The following is a 22,323-nucleotide window of genomic DNA, read 5'->3' on the forward strand; positions in this document are numbered from 1 at the left end:
GTGTATATAATGTACACTTCTTATCCCTGTTGTTTCTATTTTCAAGAGGAGGTAATTGTTTTATTGATATGGACGAAATAAAGTTTTTTTTTCTAAGGTCGAACTGATGAGATGATCCTGGTATAAAAGCTGTCTTCAGACATCATGCCCTTGGGAAATACTGAATTCATTACATTTTAACTACTTTGTTACTAGCACTGAATGCTTATAATAAACTAATTTCATCTCACTAATTTCACCTCAACTGGAAATACACACAAGAAACTAGCAACTTGTTCAACTACTCTCTCATGAAGACTTTCAAGCATTTTCAAACATCAGGGTGTGCCTCATACACGCCATATACATCATACACACCGTATACATCATACACACCATTATACAGTTTAACGTCAAGGCAAATAGCAGAGTTTCTCTACTGCGTTAATCATTTTGTAAATCATGTTGTAAATTGTTGAGGTTCAGAAAAAATATAATATTTCTAAAATTCAGATGAAGTCTACAGACAATCCAGCAAGTATGGATATTCATAAATTTCTTTGCAATATAGATAAATGAAGTCTGTAAAAAGAGATTTCTACACTACATGATACCCTAGCATTAGTCAAGAAGATGTCTTTATCCTAATGAGATATATGCAGCAACTCTATGTTGTTTAAACAGAGGCCAATGTTCAGTTTTTAACATTTGGTACAGAATAAATCTATGGGTTGTATCCCTTTAATTTTTATGTCAAAGATTATCTCCCTTCAATATTAACTGAACCAATCAAGGAAATAAATGCAGACAGTTAGCCTTTTAATTGTTTTGCAAAAAGAAGTTATTTAGCAAAGATCTCTAAAGACTAAATGTAGATAAAGATTAGTAAAATCTAGAGGAGAAGATTGTAGCACACTCGTTCTTTTTTTAAAATGAAAACAATGAAAGTAGTTGGGCATTAGTCAGCTTTTGTACCGTATTTACCGTATATGTTGGGACATCGTATTTGTTGGGACACAATAAATTAATTTTAAAAGTAATTTTTTGTGCACTGTATGTTCTGGGACACATCGTTTTTATCGAGTCGTAAGTTGTGGGACACCATTTAAATCATTCGAAAATTACATGTCGGAAATTGCACTCCAACTGAAATTTTATTTTAAAAAATATAAAACTGTATACTTGACATAAAACTCTTCAATCCACTGAAGCAGCATCTCATCAACACAACCCTTCTCCTGCACACGTACGATCTATTATTTTGGTACATGAATATATGTTTAGCTTTCTCATACCGTGAAAACATGTTAGAGACAACACATCACCTAAAGCGGAAACTGCAAGGACAAAAGTCAGATGTTTTCAAATCTGCACTAGTCTTGCTAATTCTCACACTTTTGACGCCCATCTTATAGTCAGTCCATCCAGGAATGCGATCAAAGTACACATGAGTTTTATCCATGTTAATGATCATATTGTCGGCGAAATGATCTATTCATCACGTGATTTTATTTTGCTCCAAATCTTCTGGATGATGCTGGGCCGTCGATGTTCGCGCACGAAGCATTATATTGTAAACTTTAAAAACTGTTCCATTGTTTCACTTTATTTTAAAAAATGTCGTGAATACTGGTGAAAAGAAACCAAGTTAGCTTCCATATCTCGGCCGTCTTTGTTTATTTGAAGCTAAAATATAAAAAATCGGCACACGTAAAAGAATCCAAGTCGGCTTTTGAGGTCAGCTTGCTTTGCAATAAAATAATCTTTGTATTGATATCCTTTAAAAAAAAATTCGGTTCTGAGTCCAAAGTCGGCTTCCGACGTCGGCTTGCTTTATGATAAAAATAACCTTTGTCTTTGATGTCCTGTCGGTAAGTTCAAAGAAGAAGTTTACTGTTGGCTGCCAGCTGTGTTTATTTACCATCAGGACTCTATGTGCTTGGCATTTTTTGTAGTAATTATTACAAAGGTGCACTGATGTCTGCGGATAAATAGTAATGATACTTTTGTAACCCGCTTCGGCGAAAAGATTTTCACTTGCACTCAAGTGAATGTGTTTTAAAGTAATTTTTTTTTTTTTTTTTTTTTTTTTGCGAGATACTGTCATACAGCAGACCTGGATAAAAATTATTCTTGGCTATTTTGAACCTAACACCGTACCATGCGTGGATGGCAGTTGTCTTCAATATATCGGTTGATTATTTCCCTCTCGTTTGCGAATTCATCGACATCTGTGCACAAAGCACTATATTGCGTCAAAATTTGTTCCATTGTTTCAATTTATTTTCAAAATTCCCGTGAATATAATTGAAAAGGAACCCAAGTTTGTTTCCATATCTCGGCCGTCTTTGTATATTAAACAAACAAAACAAAAATATTAAAAAATCGGCTCACTTCACAAAATCCAGTCAGCTTCCGATGTCGGCTTGCTTTGCAATAAAATAACCTTTGTACTGATATCCTTTACCACAAAAAAAAGTAATCAAAGTTGGCTTCTGAGATCGGCTTGCTTTGTAATAAAAATCACCTTTTGTCTTTGATATCCTGTCGGTAGGTTCAAAGAAGGAGTTAACTGACTGCTGCCAGTCGTGTTTATTCACCACCAGGGCTTCTGTGTTCTTTGTGTTTGGCATATGTGGTTACAATTAATACAAAGTATCATTGACGTCTGCGGGTAAATAGTAAGGATAATTTTGTAACCCAAGCTGGTGAAAATATTGTCAATTACACTTAAGTGAATGTGTTTTCAAATGATAATTTTTATTTGCAACATACTGTCATACAGTAGACCTGGATATAATTCAATCTTGATCATTTTGTACCCAACACCGTATCATGCGTGAATGGCGTCATCAAGATATAGGTTGACTATTTCCCTCCTGTTTGCGATTTTGTTGGCTCCAGTTTTCAGTCGGATAACATGTTCAAACTTTGGAGCACAACCACACACAATTGCTTCTCAGTGTACATGTGAACAACGTGGTGTGTGGTATCGGACATAATTGATACACGCTACAGTATGGAATCCTACGCTTACGGATTTTGTGGAAATATTTTGTTCTTAAATGCTCATGTTGAAAAAAGGAATAAATGATAACAACACAAGGTTAGTTTCTTTCTTTTTATTATCAATTCAACGTTTTATTTATCTATTTTATTGCAACGTGCAGTGGGGTGGGGGGAAGCACAAATGCAATACAATTTTATTTCGTTTCTTAAGTCTTGGGACATATGACCAATGTGAAAAAATGTTTCACCCTAAGTACTGGGACAGGAAAAAAAATAATTATTTTATTGTGTCCCAACATATGCGGTAAATACGGTAATAGTAAATGTTACCCCTTCTATGTGTATTTGTCTTTTCTTTCTGGTCTGGTATAAAGTTGTAAAAAATATGTTGTTTTATCATTTTTATGTAGTAAACAACTAAAGACTGTTCGGTTTATTAGCCATTAAGTGCAAGTCTTTATATTGCAATATTTACAGTTGAGATTTAAAACCAAATTTGGTCAAGTGAATGAAACAAAAGAAAAGAAGTACTCTTTAGAAATAGATGCTTGAGATACATTGCAATATTAATCATATGAATATCATAAACTGTTGTATGATTTAGTATTAATTCAATAATGATTGCATAATACTAAATGTAATTATAGTTTAAAGAAATTCTAAAGGTAATTTTGATTGGTCAATATTAAACACTAAACTAATTGCAGCATTAATGTCATCTAAGATGTCCAGATTGCCATGAGAATACTGCAGCCAACATGTAGAATGCAAGATGCCATGAGAATACTGCAGCCAACATGTAGAATGCAATATGCATGAGTGTACTGCAGCCAACATGTAGAATGCAAAATGTCTTGAGTGATAAGATAATACAATAATCAACATTAATTTTCTGCTAGATCCCATGAGTTCGAACTGATTACAGTAATGTATGGTAATGATATGCTATATTATATTAGTATGAAGATAATACAGTGATCAACACAATTGTTATGCAAGATGCCAAAGTGCCAAGATAATGCAACAATCAACATAAGTGTGTATTATCTGTAAGGGCAAGAAGTGAATTGCCAAAGTGTTAGGAGTATACAGCAATCAACACAGGTGTGTACTATCTATGTAGTGAGAAGTGAGATGCCAAGAGTATACAGCAATCAACACAAGTGTGTTCCATCTATGCAGTGAGAAGTGAGATGCCAAGAGTATACAGCAATCAACACAAGTGTGTACCATCTATGTAGTGAGAAGTGAGATGCCAAGAGTATACAGAAATCAACACATGTGTGTTCCATCTATGCAGTGAGAAGTGAGATGCCAAGAGTATACAGCAATCAACACAAGTGTTCCATCTATGTAGTGAGAAGTGAGATGCCAAGAGTATACAGCAATCAACACAAGTGTGTTCCATCTATGTAGTGAGACGTGAGATGCCAAGAGTATACAGCAATCAACACAAGTGTGTTCCATCTATGTAGTGAGAAGTGAGATGCCAAGAGTATACAGCAATCAACACAAGTGTGTTCTATCTATGCAGTGAGAAGTGAGATGCCAAGAGTATACAGCAATCAACACAAGTGTGTACCATCTATGCAGTGAGAAGTGAGATGCCAAGAGTATACAGCAATCAACACAAGTGTGTACCATCTATGCAGTGAGAAAAGCAAGATGCCAAGAGTATACAGCAATCAACACAAGTGTGTACCATCTATGCAGTGAGAAGTGAGATGCCAAGAGTATACAGCAATCAACACAAGTGTGTACCATCTATGCAGTGAGAAAAGCAAGATGCCAAGAGTATACAGCAATCAACACAAGTGTGTATCATCTATGCAGTGAGAAAAGCAAGATGCCAGGAGTATACAGAAATACAGCAACCTACATTAGCATCATGCAAAATGCCAAGAGTGCAAGGAGAAAACAGTGTTTGAAAGAGTACAACAACCAACACAAGTGCATACACTCTGGGAAGTGAGGAGGATGTAAAAATATCAGTTGTTGCATTTTCTTCAACCTTTACTTTCAACTGTAATAACACTGGTGCTACACTAATTTTCCTAGCTAATGCTCAGAGATCCACTTTTTCCATATTGCCTCTTGACATGCGTAGTTAGCTTAAGTAGTGTTTTTGACAGGAACCCTCTTGCAGCTGACTTACTGTCAATAGCAACTGCATCAATCACACAATCAAAGGGCTCAATACATAACCTGTTAGGAATTCAGTATGGTAATTTTTATCATGTCTACTTGCTTTAGATTGAAAGAAAAACACCTGTGATCAGTTTAAATTGGATAAATTTGCTTGCCACAAACAATGTTGCCTACTGAGCCATTTGTGATTATTCCCAATTATCTTGTTAGGTAAATATAATTGACAATCTGATTGGACCAGTGTTTTGAAACTGCATCCAATCCAATAGTAGAGCAGTAGACACTGTTCAGCAAGTTAAATGTCTTAAGTGTCAATGTGAATGAAGTAGATAGACAACTTTTGTCTAGTAAAGACAGTGTTGCACAAGTTTTTTTTTATCATACTTGCCATACTGGGTGGCTTTAAAAGCAGGACATTATTCAATAAAAACAGACTCTCAAGTAGGGTTTATTAAATGTACAAGTCATGAAGAATTGACAAAGAAATCATATCATGTTACTTATTTTTAAATGTCCAAAACAGCATATTTTGCTATAAATCCAAAACCAGAGCCTAGCTGTGGTTTCTTAAATGAAACACGCACATGGGCTCCACTTGACTCCCATGAAAAGGATTCTTTCCTACCACAGAAATTCTTATTTTCTCCTCCCTCCAGATCATCCACCTGTAATTTCAGATAAATATGTATCATGCAAGATTTTCATTACATATATCAGCATTATAACATGAAATAACATGCATTAGTAGTCTGCAGTAAAAGACATTCCTATTTGGTTTCATTGGTCCTATTCTATATCAGTAAGTGTAAAATGTGACTGTGTGTATGTATGCATGTTTGTGTATGTGTTTGTATGTATGTGTTTGTGTATGTGCATAGGCAGGCATGCATGTATGTGTACATGTGTGTGTGTGTGTGTGCGCGCATAGGCAGGCATGCATGTATGTGTACAAGTGTGTGTGTGTATACATATACACAGGCATGCACATGAATGTGTGAAAACACACACATTCAAACTACTGAATTTGATATACTAATCAAAGAGTGAGAATTTACCCTCAATATATTTATAGAAATAAAATATGATATTTACATGTAGACACTAATCCCGCATACCAAAAGGAGTGTTTTGGGAGTAGCTGGCAATATAATGTTTGATGTAGAGAGGAAATGGTAGATAAGAGCATTGCAAAGTGATATGCTATTGCAGGCTGGTGTGGAGAAGATTTGAACCCAGTACACACTGGTTGAACCACCATGTGGAGGAAGGATATATTATGGCAACATGTAATGTTATTCATTTGGATTCCTCAACATAAAAAGTTGATATGTGAAGGGTCATATGCAAGACTGATTAGGTCCTATAGAATTAAAGATATTAAATATGTAACAAACAAATGGCTGAAAAATACCAAATCACTTATGAAGAAAATGAGGTCACAGTGACCTACATTTGGTGCAGATGAGTTACTCTCCTCAAGATGAATCTACATTGAGGTAAACATGTTTATCGTAATCTGAGTCTTGGACATTGGATAAACTTGGTCTACTTGCTTCCCATTTTCTTTATTATAATTTTAGTAATAGACGTTATTTTGTTGACAACTTAGAATATTCTAGAAATGAACTTTTGACCCATATGGTGGTTTTAGCTTTTAATATAATCTTGTTTACTTGAGAAATTACTCATTGTTGCATTAACATCTTTAGCAGAATCAGTCTTTTTGTTGTGTTCAGATTTTCATTTGGGTCAAATTATTATTCACTGAAAATACAAGATGATGATCTGTAATATTCTTGGACTAAAACACTAATTTGGAATTATAGTAAATTCAGACATGAACATATTTGGATTATATTCTTGTTATACATCAAAAACTGTTAGCATATTGCCACAATACAGGATACTGGCACATTATCATATATGAGAATGCAGGCATATGATCACATTTTGTGTTGGAATTTAATTTGAATACCACTGGAGTTCAGTTGAAATTTATACATTTGGACTTGTGATAAATCTTTTAGCAGTTTTTGGGATTTAATTCACAATACTGTAAGTTTGTTAAATTTTCACTTTGTATTCTCAGGAAATAAATTATTGGTTAAATTTGAGAAAACTTGTTGGTTTTCACTTTTTTTCTGTTACTCAGTGTATGACCAAGGAGTCACAACAAATTAAGGTAACTTAAGTCAGAAAAGTAGGTTCCAGTGACATCCTTTGGGTATTCTTGTTCATACTACAGTATTTGAAATCATGCATATTCATTAGGTGCAGTAAGTTTAAAGATTACAGTTAATAAATAGTTATCAATACCAAAATTGCTTATACATGAAATTAGGGCATAATGATCTATTTTAGGTATCATTGGTTACTCTGCTTTAGATCTTATTTTCACGTGTAGGAGAAATAGTGTCTAAGGTGTGAGAATGTAATGAACAAAAAGCCAAACATACTAGTGTCATTCAAGCTTGAAAACGAGGTCAAATTGAACTAGTTTTAGAATGTTAAGTCACACTGACATGTATCTACATATCAAGTTTCATTAGTTTAGGTTAAACAGGGTCCAAGATATTGAGAGGTGTGATGAAATGATAGCTTAATATACAAAAGCCTCTCAAACATGAAAATTAAATCAGATATTTTTGCTACGGTTGAGCTGCATTAGTTGAAATGCATTAACAGACACATATTTCAAGTGTTTAGATAAAATTGATTGATTAGCAAATATTGCAAAATTCATCTCAATCATGAAACTTTGGTCTTGGTGACCTAGTTTTTATTATGCCTTAGTTTGTGTACTTTAGATGAATCTACTTGCAATACAAGTGTTGGTGAAATAGAGTCAAAGAAATTTGGGGGGGCTTGGGTTGTGTTGTTCTCGGAATGAACAAAGAAGCACATAAACAAAAGAACATGCAAATGAACACATGAATAAAAAGGACAACTGTTGTATCCCCTATAGACTTTGCTGACAAGTGATTAATAACATATATATATATGAGAGGATTTCAGAGTATAAATCATACAATACTTGGATCTTCCATTGAGCCACAATAAAACACAGAATACCAAAAAATAAAAATAATGGTTAAAATTATAATTTATTATATGTTAAGACCGGTGACCACATTTAATATTTTTATATTGGGGGGGGGATAGTTATCAGATACAGCTCTAATAAAAAGGAAGTTTTACTGAAAAAAACAGAGAGAGAGAGAGGGAGAGAAAGAGAGAAAAGCAAACTTAAAGTAATAGGTAGTACTTTTTTAAACAAGAAAAATGAGTCTTAATAAGATGTCATGTTAATATATTAAATAATCATGAAGACAAACATTTACTAATACCTTAACAATATCAGATCTACATTCACCATCCTCTGGAGGCATAGTGAATTCATTGAACTCAAGCCGGACCTTTCTGCCAGGTGTCCCAGTGATGTAGATCAAACATGTGTCTGACTCATAGCTGTTAATGCTGTTACTGCTGCTAAACATTCCAACTGCATCAGTCAGGTGCTTACTACATCCTATCCAAATAAAAAAATGATAAAAACGAAATAATAATTTTAAATAGGAAGAAAGCAACGTTCATATCAAACTAATTTTCAACAAAAAAATTTCTTTAATAAAGTTGATACAAGAGCAGACAACTCATGGCATATTGTTATCAGCAGACACTGCCATTACATCCCCTTCCTCTTGTCAGAAATCATGTTATATTCCAGGTAAATTAAAATGGGGTTGCATCCATGTTTTACTTGATTCTGGGTACTCAGCAAACTCAAAGGTAACAACTAAGTTACATTAGAGTTATATTCAGCCATTTCTTTAAATATCACAATCAAAATTACCTACCTGAAATACTAGCATTCTTGGGATAAGCTTCATAGGTCAGATTGTATCCATGGCCTTGAACTCTGACCCTGAATTTCAAGGTCACAATACTGCCTGATGATAGCCACTCATTGTCAAGGACAGAGCCACAAATTGGAATCTTCAGGTTATCTTCACCATCCACAAGTTCAAAAGAATCACCTAACAAGAAAATATTTCAAAATGTATGTGTTTTCCTTTCATCGTTTTTTTACTGAATGTTCACCTCTATTTGCATCATAACATCTGCTTTAGTTCATTCAGAAACAAATTTAAACAACCACAAGGTAAAGTGCCTTCTACACGAGTGTATATAATTTCTTTACAAATCAAAAGTGCTGGTGTCTGCATCCATTGTTTGTTTACAATAGAAAGTAGTTCCTTTATGCACATGAATGCAATACACCTGTATGTGTATTTGCATGTGAAATCAGTATCGCGTATTATTGCATGATTCTGACAATGTAAAGTTAATTGAGAAAAAAATGAGCATATAATAAATAGCAATACCACATGCAAATTCATAGTGAGGTAATGTATTCAGTGCTATATAATAAAAAAAATCTCAGATTTGTATTAATTTGACATGAAATTATGAAACTATGCTGCAAGCAGTTTAATGCATGCACAATCATCAAAGTCGATTCATATATTTAAATATAAAATAAACATTCCTATAACATTTACGAGAATCAGAAAAGATATATTTCAGTTCTTTAGGAGAAACATGCATTTAATCATAGAACTTCGGATATGTCCTGGAGTTTGAGTAAATCAAATGATTTTTCAATTGTAACATCACTTTTATTTGATTCAAAGTAAAGACTGCATCTCACTCTCAAGGTTGCAGTCAATCCATGCAAGAGCATTGTATGGATCTTAGTTTCGTCCTGGAGGCATTAGATGTGGTGCACAGAATGCAGATCCTTAACTTTGCTTAACACAGCTTTACATGAGTATGTTAACCTGCAATGGACTGGGGACAAATTCAAAGGGACCTAAGCACTATTTGACCATGATTTACAATGAGCATCAGCCTTAGGGGTTGATAATAGGGGGCCATGATATACAATGAGCATCATAACATCAGCCTTAAGGCTCAATAATAGGGGTCCATAATTTACAATGAGCATCAGCCTTAGGGGTCAATAATAGGCCCAGAAAGCTAGTTTTGTATTTGCACATGACTATAGACTATATAGGCTTGTGAATTCATAATGTTTAATATATATTATGTCACATTGACTTAACATATAGGGTAACTGAACGATATTATTCCATATATGCTGTCATCAGGTGGTATAGTTCTCAATAAAACCATGGTATCAACTCTTTACATATTGTTATGTCACCCATTTTGCCAGACATATTCTTTCACCTTGTGAGTAACATTATGTATAAAGTCTAGTAAAATCTAAGAAAAGCATATTTATTCAAAGACTTGTACTTTTTCCATGTAATGATGTTGAGATATGTGGTAATTGCTGCTAAATATAATTCAAAGTATGTAATAAAAAAAACCTATTGCATGCAAATTGTCTGATATCTCAGGTGGAATTGTTTTGGCAAAGTGAATTAGCAATCTAATTGGTCACTAATGTAAGCATACTGTCTGATATCTTTGGTGGAATTGTTTTGGAAAAGTGAATTCGCAAGCCCATCTGCTAATTGGCCAATTATTTATGCTTACTGTCTGATATATTTGGTGGAATTGCTTTGGCATAGTGAACTAGCAACCTCATTTGCTATTAACAAAACAATTTCTGTACCCAGGATATCATAACAAACTATAACATTCATCATTAAATAACACTCCCATGCTATCACAAATGACATAATGATGCCATATAAGTCAATGACAGATGATAAGAACCAAATGTCCAAGACATCTGCATGCAGCTTAGAGTCTTCATATTTACAAACTTCTGTTATGATTTTATTTAGTAAAATCATTACACATGTATTAAGAAAAGGGGACCTACCTTTGTGCTCATTTCAAATAGAATTTATAAAACTCATGGAGTAATTTCAATCTGCTGCTTACCATGGTTTACAAAATTATTAACCTCATTGCATAAATTTCATAGGAAATAAGCACATAATTACACATTGTAAATTAAGATTCAGAACAAAATTGGAAGATATGTTAATTTTTTTTTGTTTTTGGTGCATCTAGAAATACTTATGTCCAGATACTAGCAATACAGTGAGGACATCTGATATATCATTTAAGATTAAATGGGGACCTCTCTGGTGGACTAATGGTTAGAGTGTCCATCTTGAATGTGGGAGGTCATGGGTTTGAAACCGAGCTGAGTCATACCAAACACTTATAAAAATGGTGCTAACAGCTGCCTTGCTAGGCACACAGCATTAATAGGTTAATGTTAGGACTGGTTGGCCTGGTGTCAGGATAATGTGACTGGGTGGGACATCATGCTACATGTCTGTGGCATGATGCCCCAGTGCTAGACATTACTATAAACTGTCACACTGCAGACAATAGTGATATGACTAGAAGATTGTTACAGGTACATTAAAAATCCAAATCACACGTGCACACACACACACACACACACACATTTTGATTTGGTGCATCTAGCAATACTGATGTGCAGATCACGGATCACAGATCAAGTCTGAGTATTGGTGATCACAGATCAAGTCTGGGTATTAGTGATCACAGATCAAATCTGGGTATATTACAGAGAGAATATCTGCATTGAACATTTGATTATTCATATAAGGTTAAATGGGTAGCTTTTTAACATGCAACCCATCAAAACACATCTGATATACACTTACCTTGAATTGGTGTCCTGTTTGGACAAGTGTTCTTTTTTATGGAGATTTGTCTTAATGAGGTTCTTTCCATTAGTTTATGTCATGTTTTTTTTTTTTATATACAAAACATCATTTCCTTGAAGTACTTTACAGGTCTCTTTATAAATGTTCAATTACTATTGAATGAAAAAAGGGGGCTGCTTCTGAACATCATGTACACACAGGTTTCCTTCATATAGGAGTCCACTATGGTAGATTTAATTGTATTAATTACTAGCATTTGTTTGGGCATCTGTTTATGTTGGAAATTGATTTTATCTTGTGGAACAATTATGAGGTGGTTTACTGTATAATGTGGAACATTTATGAGGTGGTTACTGTGTAATTTGGAACATTTATGAGGTGGTTACTACAATAACATCACACAGGATACTAATATTCTGATTGAAACATGCAAACTACACATACTATAATATCATGAAATTGGATAGAAAATAGGTTTCTTTTAAAGTTGATGACATTTCTTTCAGAGACTGTTGTAGGTAGTGCTATATTCATGATTAATATTGTTTCACTAGATTTCAGTTATAGCACTGATTTACCATGGAATATAATAACTGCTTTATAGCTCAAGGAGAGTAATTCATGATATTGCATGTCCCTATATTTAGCAAGAGTTGTCTCTCTTTTGCCACTAACATACAACCGGCTGTATCTTGTATTATTTAAAAATTGGATAGTACAGTTTGATGGGAGAATAAACATGCTATGAGCAACAAGTCTTGGAGGTTTGTTCTTGAATAGTAACATTATTGGGATGCTGCCTGAAACAAAACATGTATCGAGTACAGCAGTTTTCAGCAATTTAGATTTACTACCCGAGGCAAAAGTTGTCCATATTTTTGTTTAACCCTCCAACAAATGATTACCCCAAAAACTATAATGAATGTGATCATAAAAAGTGAATCCAGTTAGGAAGATTATTGACAGTAAAGCATAATTAAATATGAGCACAGACATGACACATTTACAGTTAGTGGGACGAAAATATGCATACCTCAAATAAAATGTGCCATATACTGTGTATATTCATGTACCAGTCAAGTTCAGCTGCAAACTGCATAGACCAAGAACTGCCATCACACAATACACTGGGAGATGTTGGTATTTGCCATTGCATAATACACTGGGAGATGTTGGTATTTGCCATCATCACATAATACACTGAGATATGTTGATATTTGCCATCACATAATACACTGGGAGATGTTGGTATCTGCCATCACATAATACACTGGGAGATGTTGGTATTTGCAATTTGTTAGGATTAATCAGGAAAACAAACAGCACAATCCCTGATCTGCCAAAACATTATGCAATGGCAGATCGGGTTCTATATTGTTTGAAAATGGACTTATGGGCAAGTGCATACAATTTTCATTATGAGGACATGATGAAACAGAGACAACTTTGTGGCTGTGGTTCTTTATCATCTTGTTCAAATGTGAACTGTGTGAATTTTTGTAGGTACACATTTTTTTCTGGATTTGTTACTGTTACAAACAATGTACTAAAAAACCCATTAACAATTATCCTTCTGCAGAAACTATAGGAATCTTTCCCAGATCCATAAATGTAAGTAGTGACAAAATTTTAATTTTTCTTGAAAGCATGTTATTACTCATTAAAATAAATTAACACAAAAGCCTAACTTTATCACAGTCCATAGTGATATCAAACCTGAGAAAAAGAACTCACAAAGCTTACCTTTATCACAGTCTGTACTAATGTCAACCCTGAGGAGAACTCGCAAAGTCTACCTTTATCACAGACCATACTGATGTAAACCTGAGAAGAACTCACAAAACCTGTCTTTTTTGAAGTCTAACTGATATCAAACCTGAGAACTCACAAAGGTAACCTTTATCACAGTCCATACTTATATAAACCTGAGAAGAACTCACAAAGCCTACCTTTATCACAATCCATACTGATGTAAACCTGAGAACTCACAAAGCCTACCTTTATCACAGTCCATATTGATGTCAAACCTGAGAAGAACTCACAAAGCCTACCTTTATCACAGTTCATACTGATGTCCAACCTGAGAACTCAAAAATCCTACCTTTATCACAATCCATACTGATGTAAACCTGAGAACTCACAAAGCCTGCCTTTATCACAGTCCATACAATATCAAACCAGGGCCGCGAGTGGCCGAGTGGTCTAAAGCGCTCTCCATTATGGATCACTGCCATCTCACCTCTGTCTGCGTAGGTTCGGGTCTCAGATTCGGCCAGTGTGGGTATGTGAGAAAGCTTGCCAGTAGCTTCTCGAGGGTCGGTGGTTCTTTCCAGGGATTTTCCGGGTTCTTCCTCCACCATTAATACTGGCCGCCATGTATAGCCTATTGTGTGCTGAAAAATGGCGTTAAACCCTACAATAACTACAACGACAATGATATCAAACCTGAGAAAAAGAACTCACAAAACCTACCTTTATTGCAGTCTGTACTGATGTGAACTCTGAGAAGAACTCACAAAACTGACCTTTATTGCAGTCTGTACTGAAGTCAAACCTGAGAAGACCTCACAAAACCTACCTTTATCGCAGTCTGTACTGAAGTCAACCCTGAGGAGAACTCATATAGCCTACCTTTATTTCAGTCCATACTGATGTCAACATCAGGAGAAATCAAAGAGCCTACTTTTATCACAGTCCATGCTAATATTGCTGATATTGACAACACAAAATGCTTACCTCTATCAAAGTTTATATAAATATTGTTGAACCTGAGGAGAACTCATAATATATTTCTCACAGTCCATATTGATGTTTCACATTGCCTACCTTTATCACAGTCCATATTGTTACCATGCCTGAGAACTCCCAATATCTACCTTCTGCATTGCCCATAATGATGTTTCTGAACCTGCAGACTAGTACCCACCTTAATCATCGGCTATATGAGTGTTGCTGAACTTCAGAACTCATGATGCCTGCCTTAATCAAATTTCATACTGATATTGAACCCATGGATAACTCACAATGCCTGCCTTAATCACATTTCATCCTTACTGTGTTGAACCAGAGGAGAATTTTAAATTTTTACCTTTATTACAGTCCATATTGATATTGTTGAACCTGAGGAGAACACGTTGGTCAAGTGGGAGGGCAATGGTCTGGACACAAGTGGCACCATCTGGGAGCTTATCAATCAGGTCCAAAACCCCATGGCTGACAGTTCTTACTGTGTCACAAAATGGTAGAGATGGAACACCCGGTAATTCACCAAGCTCTGGAAAAAAATAAATTATAAAAATAAATTATAAAAATAAATAAATCATAAAAATTTCTTATTTTAAAGTACAATATTCTTACTACAAAATGTGCAATATTTGGAGCTCAATTAATTTTGGCGACACAATTTTCACAAAGAGCACATTCTAGGGATTTAACTAAGTCTGCAACATTTTTATTCCTCATAAGTCTCACTCTAATTGCTAAATGTATTGCACATGAAGTGTTTACATTTTTTGTCACCAGATTGCTAAATAAAACTGGTAACTGAATGATGCTTTACTTTGATTGTATGTGACAGTTTCACAACGTTTACTTGATCTCGGACAATGTATTAAAAAAATACGTTTTAGGTTACCAAGTGAACTTGGTTAGACTAAACATTTTACATGCATCTTGTGCCCATCATCTATCTGTCAGCAACTCCTTGTTTCCATTCTGAAGGCCAAATGTCTGATCTGATTTTGATCAAGCTTGGAATGTGGGCTTATATCCTCAAGATCTGTAGAATTCAATCAAAAGCAAGATCCATGCATATTAATGGTGTGAATTTGCCTCTGATTCAGATCACATTTGAAACATATGCTTACATATTCTAGGTCTCAGATGTGTTCAGTAATGGTTGAGATCTACACATACCAATGAGGTGATCATGCGTCTGACTGGCTGAGCTTAATACCACTCTAAAGCCGCACATGGGCCTCATGTTCAAATTAATACCTCAGTATCCAGAAATCCAATCATTTAATTGTTTTGGAAATCCAGCAAAAATATGCACAGGGAAACCCTTCTGTGAAGGATGCTGGAGTGATAATAAATGTTTGCCCTTGCAAGAAAATTTTCTTTATACATTTCTTGTACAACAGGTTTCAATTATGTATAAAGTTTCTCAAATCACATTCATAAATTTTGTGGCACCTTTAACTGCTAAACTTATTTCTATTTAAGAAAATAAGAATTATTTTTTCAATTATATGCTTACAGTGTTTAATTCATAGAAAGTAAATTCAGTTCCCAGTAAATACTGTAATCACATTTTTCTCTAATTTTATAACAAATGAAAACAAGTATAAAAAATTTGTTTTATTCAAGAGTATTTTACAACCAAGAAATCAGACATTGTGGATAATTTGAAAATGTTTGAGATTCATAAGTAATTATTGCAGTAATTAACAAATAACATTTGTTGGCTTTGGGACAATTGGAACAATTTTGTGAGATACAGTTTCACGATGTCTCACTGTTCATGTTTTAAAGTTCAATAATATTTAACAAACATTTTTGTAGTATATAATTTCATGGATATTCTATTATAAACTAAGTAACAGAATGGTGTGTGTGTATGATTTGGATTTTTAACGTAGCTTTATCAATTTTTCAGTCATATTGCTACAATGTGTGCACTGTGGCATTTCTTATTGATGTCTAGCACTGGGGCATCATGTTGCAGACATGTAGCATGATGTCCCACCCAGACACATTATCCTAACACCAGGCCAATCAGTCCTAGCACTAACCTCATAATGATGAGTGCCAAGCGAGGAAGCTGTTAGTAACATTTTTGTAAGTCTTTGGTATGACTCAGCTGAGGATTGAACCCATGACCTCCCGCATCCGAGGCAGATGCTCTAATGACTAGGCCACCGGAGCAGTAAGTAACAGAATGGAACAAAACCAACAAGTTTTCTAAAATTTAAATAATTTATTATCATAGTTATAAATGAAAATGTAAGAGGAACTTTCAGTATTATAAATTAAATCCAAAATAATCCTAAAGATTTCTATTCGGGTCCAAATGAATGTTCTAAATGAATTTCAGATCCTCAAATATCACAATGGCATTGTCCAGAACTTCTTTGTATAATTCACAATTTTAAGTCCCCAGAATAATGCTCTAGTCAAATAAGAACCTTGCAGTTCCAATGAATAATCCTAAAATATGTTTCCTCTCAAATTACCTAAGCACAACATTGAAAACATTTGCATACTGACATTAACATATAAAATAAGGACCCATAATAGGAATGAATTCAAAACAGGAATAAATTTCATTGCTCAGTTCTCTCCTTATGTATAATATATTCAAGAGTCTATTACAACTATATGTTGTACTATAACCCCACATGATAGATGATAACTTAACTCGTCTAAGGACCCACCTGACACTACCAGCCAATGAGAAATTACCCTAAACATGTCAACAAGTTTTATTATTAGAAACTTGACATCTATTTATAGATCCCTCATCTACAGGACCTGTAATATCTTAAAATAAAATCAATACCAATATACAAAATTAGGTATGTGATATCTTTCTAGATAATCACTACAATTTAGAGTCATGAACACAAATTACACATAATAAACTGTCAAGAACCAAGAGTAACAAAAAAATATTGATATATGTATAGATAACACCAAATTGATTCAACATCCCTGATGAAAATGAAAATGAAATCCTCCATACATAAGCAGTGGCTCAGTTGGAAAAGTGTTGGACTCATGATCCATGGATCAAAGGTTTGATACCTACTCAGGGTATCCTAAGTTGGCTGCCCATGTATATCCTTGGGGAAGGCACTTAGCCCCTATTTTCTCAGCATGATATAGCCTTGAATGACTTGGAAGTATTATGTGTAGTTATACTGCATCCTTAAATTTTGTCCATGACTGTAGATTGCATTTAAAAATAATGGTTATTTGTAAATCTCAGTTACTTATTTTACACAGCTTTGAAGCTACTGATGTGATATAAGTTTTGTCCATGAATGTAGATTGCATTTAAAAATAATGGTTATTTGTTAATCTCAGTTACTTATTTTACATAGCTTTGATGCAGCTGATGTGATATAAGTTTTGTCCATGATTGTAGATTGCATTTAAACATAATGGTTATTTGTAAATCTCAGTTACTTATTTTACATAGCTTTGATGCTACTGATGTGATCTAATAAAGTGCCACTTCAGTTCAATAATATATATGATTTTAGCATGCAGCTGTTCTATACAAGTTGGAAACAACATAGACCCTGAATTGCCTTTGCATAATATGCCAGCAGCTCAAAGTCTTTATTATATTGGTGAGTCCAATAAACTACATAGAACCAACTCTGATAGTGCATATGATGGCAGGTATGGGTCTGGCATTAAATTTACATGTGGGTCTTGTATTGAATGATTTAGATGCTTCAGTGAAATAAGTATACTAGCTATTTGCAGCAGAAAAACCACAATGAACATCCTGAAATCGAACAACACAATATTGTTATCTCTATCGTAACACGCTTTGGAAACATGTTGGAAAATAGCAGAAAATGTAATTCTCTGTGGTACAAATTCATAGAAAGATTCACAACATTTCATTATGGAATTAAAGTTTCCAAGATGCTTTGTTCATTTTGCTGCCAATACTTTATAACATTCATCCAATCAGAAAGTACATTACATATGAAGCTCAGTTAGAAAATATATTGAGACTATATCCTGTAGCATTAGGAAAATTAAAATACCTGAAATTTTGACATCTTCATTTGGTGATGTTTCCATCATGTTCTTGTCAATCACATCTCCTATAAAAAATATGAAATTTGAAATTATACATGCATCACTCCCTCACTATAAAGCCCATCATTAAAACACCCTTCCTTTTATAATGTGGGTATGTCCTGGATTGAGTGTTTTTATTGTTACGAGCCTATGCTCTTAAAATAAGTAACAGAAAAGAGTGAAAGACAGCAAGCTTTATAAAGTTAACAAATAGGTTATTGCCATATAATATGAAGTAAAAGTGAGAAAAAAAGAACTTACAGTATAGCAAATTAAATCCCAGTATAATCCAAAAATTAAAGACACAAGTCCAGATAATTGAAAGCCCTGAATTAAATTCAGTAAAAGTCCCAAAGATATCCAGAAACTGAAGGCCATGATGTGTCTGTTATAGCATAAAGAGTGTCGATGTGTCAACAGTCTTTTGATGAATCATAGAAATATGATTCCAGGTTTGAATTTCAAGGATAGATTCTCGACTTGGCCTTTCTTCAGTAATTTCTATTACTTTTCAAGGATAAATTATTTTGGCCTTTCTTCAACGATTTCTTTTCATTTTCTAGGATATATTCTCTTGGCCTTTTCTCAGAGATTTATATCCCTTCTCAAGGTAGATTTTCTTGACCTGTTTTCAATGTTTTTTTTATTCCTTTTCATGGATTGATTCTGATGGCCTTTCTTCAGTTTTTCTATTCCTTATTTCTATTCCTTATCAAGAATTCTCTTGGCTTGTATTCTCTGCTTTCTATTCCTTTTCAATGATAGATTCTCTTGGCTTGTATTCAATGTTTCCTATTCCTTTTCTATGATAGATTATCTTGGCTTGTATTTAATGTTTCCTGTTCCTTTTCCATGATAGATTATCTTGGCTTGTATTTAGTGTTTCCTATTCCTTTTCTATGATAGATTATCTTGGCTTGTATTCAATGTTTCCTATTCCTTTTCTATAATAGATTATCTTGGCTTGTATTCAGTGTTTCCTATTCCTTTTCAATAATAGATCCTCTTGGCCTTTCTTCAATCCATTTTCAACATTAATATATATTTTCATTCACATCCTATCCTTGTTCTTCTTATCTTTTAAAAATTGAATGTACAAAATAAAATCGAATCATTGTTTTTCTTTTTCTTAGTCCCTTCAGCTGATTGTTTTTACTATCCTTTTTATTATGTGGTGAAATAAGTTAATGAGGAAAAATGGAAAGGAAAATCTATTTATATAGATTCATATTTAGTCATTTGATTTTTCATAGGTGTGCCAAAAAATGTCAATTTAAACATTTCTTGCCTCAGGTTTAATGTCTGAGAATTCTCCATTTCTTATGCTAATATTTTTTCTTTTGATGTTTTTATATAATTGTGTTCCTTTCTTGTTTTTACATAATTGTTCTCGTTTCATGTCATTATATAATTGTGTTCATTTGATAAATTTGTGAAGCCACCCATATGCACTATAATCAAAAGACTGTACTTTGCGTAATAATTTCATGTTTGAGTAAATCTGATCAGGGAATATAATAATAATCATGTCAGACATTGTGTGTTTCATAAACATTTTCTGCAAGTTTTAAACATGAAGTAAAACTAAACCAGCAAGATATTTTACATTCTCCTTGTACTTAAAAAGTCTTTATAAGTGCAAATTTGGAATAGCATCAGTTGTTATACAATAATAGCACATTCATAAGAAATTAGCATCAGTTAGTCATTAGGTGCCAGTACTTGTCATGAGATTCATATTACATGACTCCTGTGACCACTCCAGTGCCCAATGTGGTTAGAATGTCCACTTTGGATGTGGGAGGTCAAGGGTTTGAAACTCAGCAGAGTCCTACCAAAGAGTTATAAAAATGGTACTTAGCAGCTGCCTCACTTGGCGCTAAGCATTTGGAGGTGGCCTGGTGTCAGGATAATGTGACTGGGTGGGGCATGACGCTACATCTTGATGCCATGATGCCCAAGTGCTAGACATCACTGCAGACATCATAGTGATATGACTAAAATTATTCAAGCTACATTAAAAATCCAACACACATGTACAAACACACACACACACGAGCACACACAGATCCCTGAAATCAGTACCAGTTAATCAGATGTAGCTGTACTTACATTCGGATTTCACTGCATAATAGTCATCAATTTATTATAACTAATAACCACATTTTGCTTATAAATTGCACATTTTACTGCATTACTTGTAAATGTTACAGTCCCTTGATATAAGACACATCAGTATAACATGGTACCTTATTTAGCACAGGTATTTGTACATCCTTTTTTATGAATGTTACTAAGGTATTTTATCAATGTACCTCAATGTAGGGCAACTTTGATTATAATTTGGTACATGTTATGGGTAAATTTAGGTTTGATATCAAATGTACTCAATGTAAGGAAACCTAATTTATAAGGTAGTACACTTTTAAGGATAAATTTGCATTTGATATCAAACCTACCTTAGTGTAAGACAACCTCATTCATAAGGTGGTGTACTTTATGGATAATTTTAGTTCTGATATCAAGTGTACCTCACTGTAAGGCAACCTCATTTATCAGGTGGTGAACTTTTATGGATAAATGTTGGTTTGATATCAGATTTACCTCACTGTAAAGGAACTGCATTTATAAGGTGTTGCACTTTTATGGATAAATGTAGGTTTGATGTCAAACATATGTTACTGTAAGGCAACCTCATTTATCATATTATGCATGTAATTATGGCGTAGTTTCTTCAGTGGCATTATTTTGAAAGATCAGTTTAAAAAAAAGAAAAAAAATGTTCTCACTTTTTTTCCTGCTTCCACAGAAACCACAGAATTTGGCACACTTGTCACCAGCCCAGGCTTTGTACGATTCACAGACTCCACTTCCATATGATGCACAGTTATCTAGCTTATCAATACAGTCTGTATTAATAATAATAATAATAATAATAATTGTCATTAATTAAGTAATTCACTAATAATAACAATAATAATAATAAGTAATACATGCATGACAAAGGGTCACACATGATACAGTCTACTTATCTGATGGAATGCTCCTTATTACAAAAATGACAGCATGAATATAAGAATCAGAGTTCCTTTTACACATAAATGTTCATTGAATCCAAAGTAGGTAATTGAATCCCAATGGATGAAGGTTTCAACAAACTCAAGGGACATTACAAATATTGATACCAGTAAATAACAATGTATGTTCACTATTCTTACATAAATATTAATTTAAAATGTCTTTAGCAAAGGTGCCAATTAGGCACTTTGCCTCTATTAATGTTCCTTTCCTGGAACAGCACATGTTTAAGATCAGCTGATATAAATGGTCAAAAAGCATCTTACACAAGGGCAAACATCAATATTTATTGAGAAATAATCACTTTAGTAAATTGTTCAGCATAAATTCTCACCCTTTTGAGCAAAAAGCATCCACCAAATGCTTGACAGGTAAATTCAAGAAGTTACTAATATTCTGCATTGTAATTTTATTAATGTGTTTATGTACAATAAAATTAATTGTTTGTTTGTTAGTTTGAAAATATTTTGTATTCCATGACATGCTATTGTAATGTAACATTGTTAATTGGATTTGATATTGTCCAGAATTGAAACATCATATCTTGTTGCTGACCTTGTTCCAAAATCAGTGACAGTTTTTTATCTGTCTTAGAGTAAGAATC

At 33.9% G+C, this 22,323-nt stretch overlaps 1 protein-coding gene across 1 annotated transcript in view; it reads right to left on the minus strand.

The window, feature by feature from the left end:
• Window positions 1–5,642: 5,642 nt before the first annotated feature.
• Window positions 5,643–22,323, minus strand: part of LOC149770817 (A disintegrin and metalloproteinase with thrombospondin motifs 1-like) — a 67,790-nt gene continuing 51,109 nt past the window's right edge. The window contains exons 26-31 of the mRNA XM_089949081.1: window positions 21,431–21,561; window positions 18,605–18,664; window positions 14,908–15,093; window positions 8,994–9,173; window positions 8,484–8,665; window positions 5,643–5,801 (exon numbers count right to left, since the gene is read on the minus strand). Coding sequence (XP_089805207.1) covers window positions 5,643–5,801; window positions 8,484–8,665; window positions 8,994–9,173; window positions 14,908–15,093; window positions 18,605–18,664; window positions 21,431–21,561 — 898 coding nt within the window. The remainder of the gene's footprint in view (window positions 5,802–8,483; window positions 8,666–8,993; window positions 9,174–14,907; window positions 15,094–18,604; window positions 18,665–21,430; window positions 21,562–22,323) is intronic.

Source organism: Sinohyriopsis cumingii, unplaced genomic scaffold, assembly GCF_028554795.1.
Source record: "Sinohyriopsis cumingii isolate HCF-2022 unplaced genomic scaffold, ASM2855479v2 utg002277l, whole genome shotgun sequence".
NCBI classification, from domain to species: Eukaryota; Metazoa; Mollusca; class Bivalvia; order Unionida; family Unionidae; genus Sinohyriopsis; species Sinohyriopsis cumingii.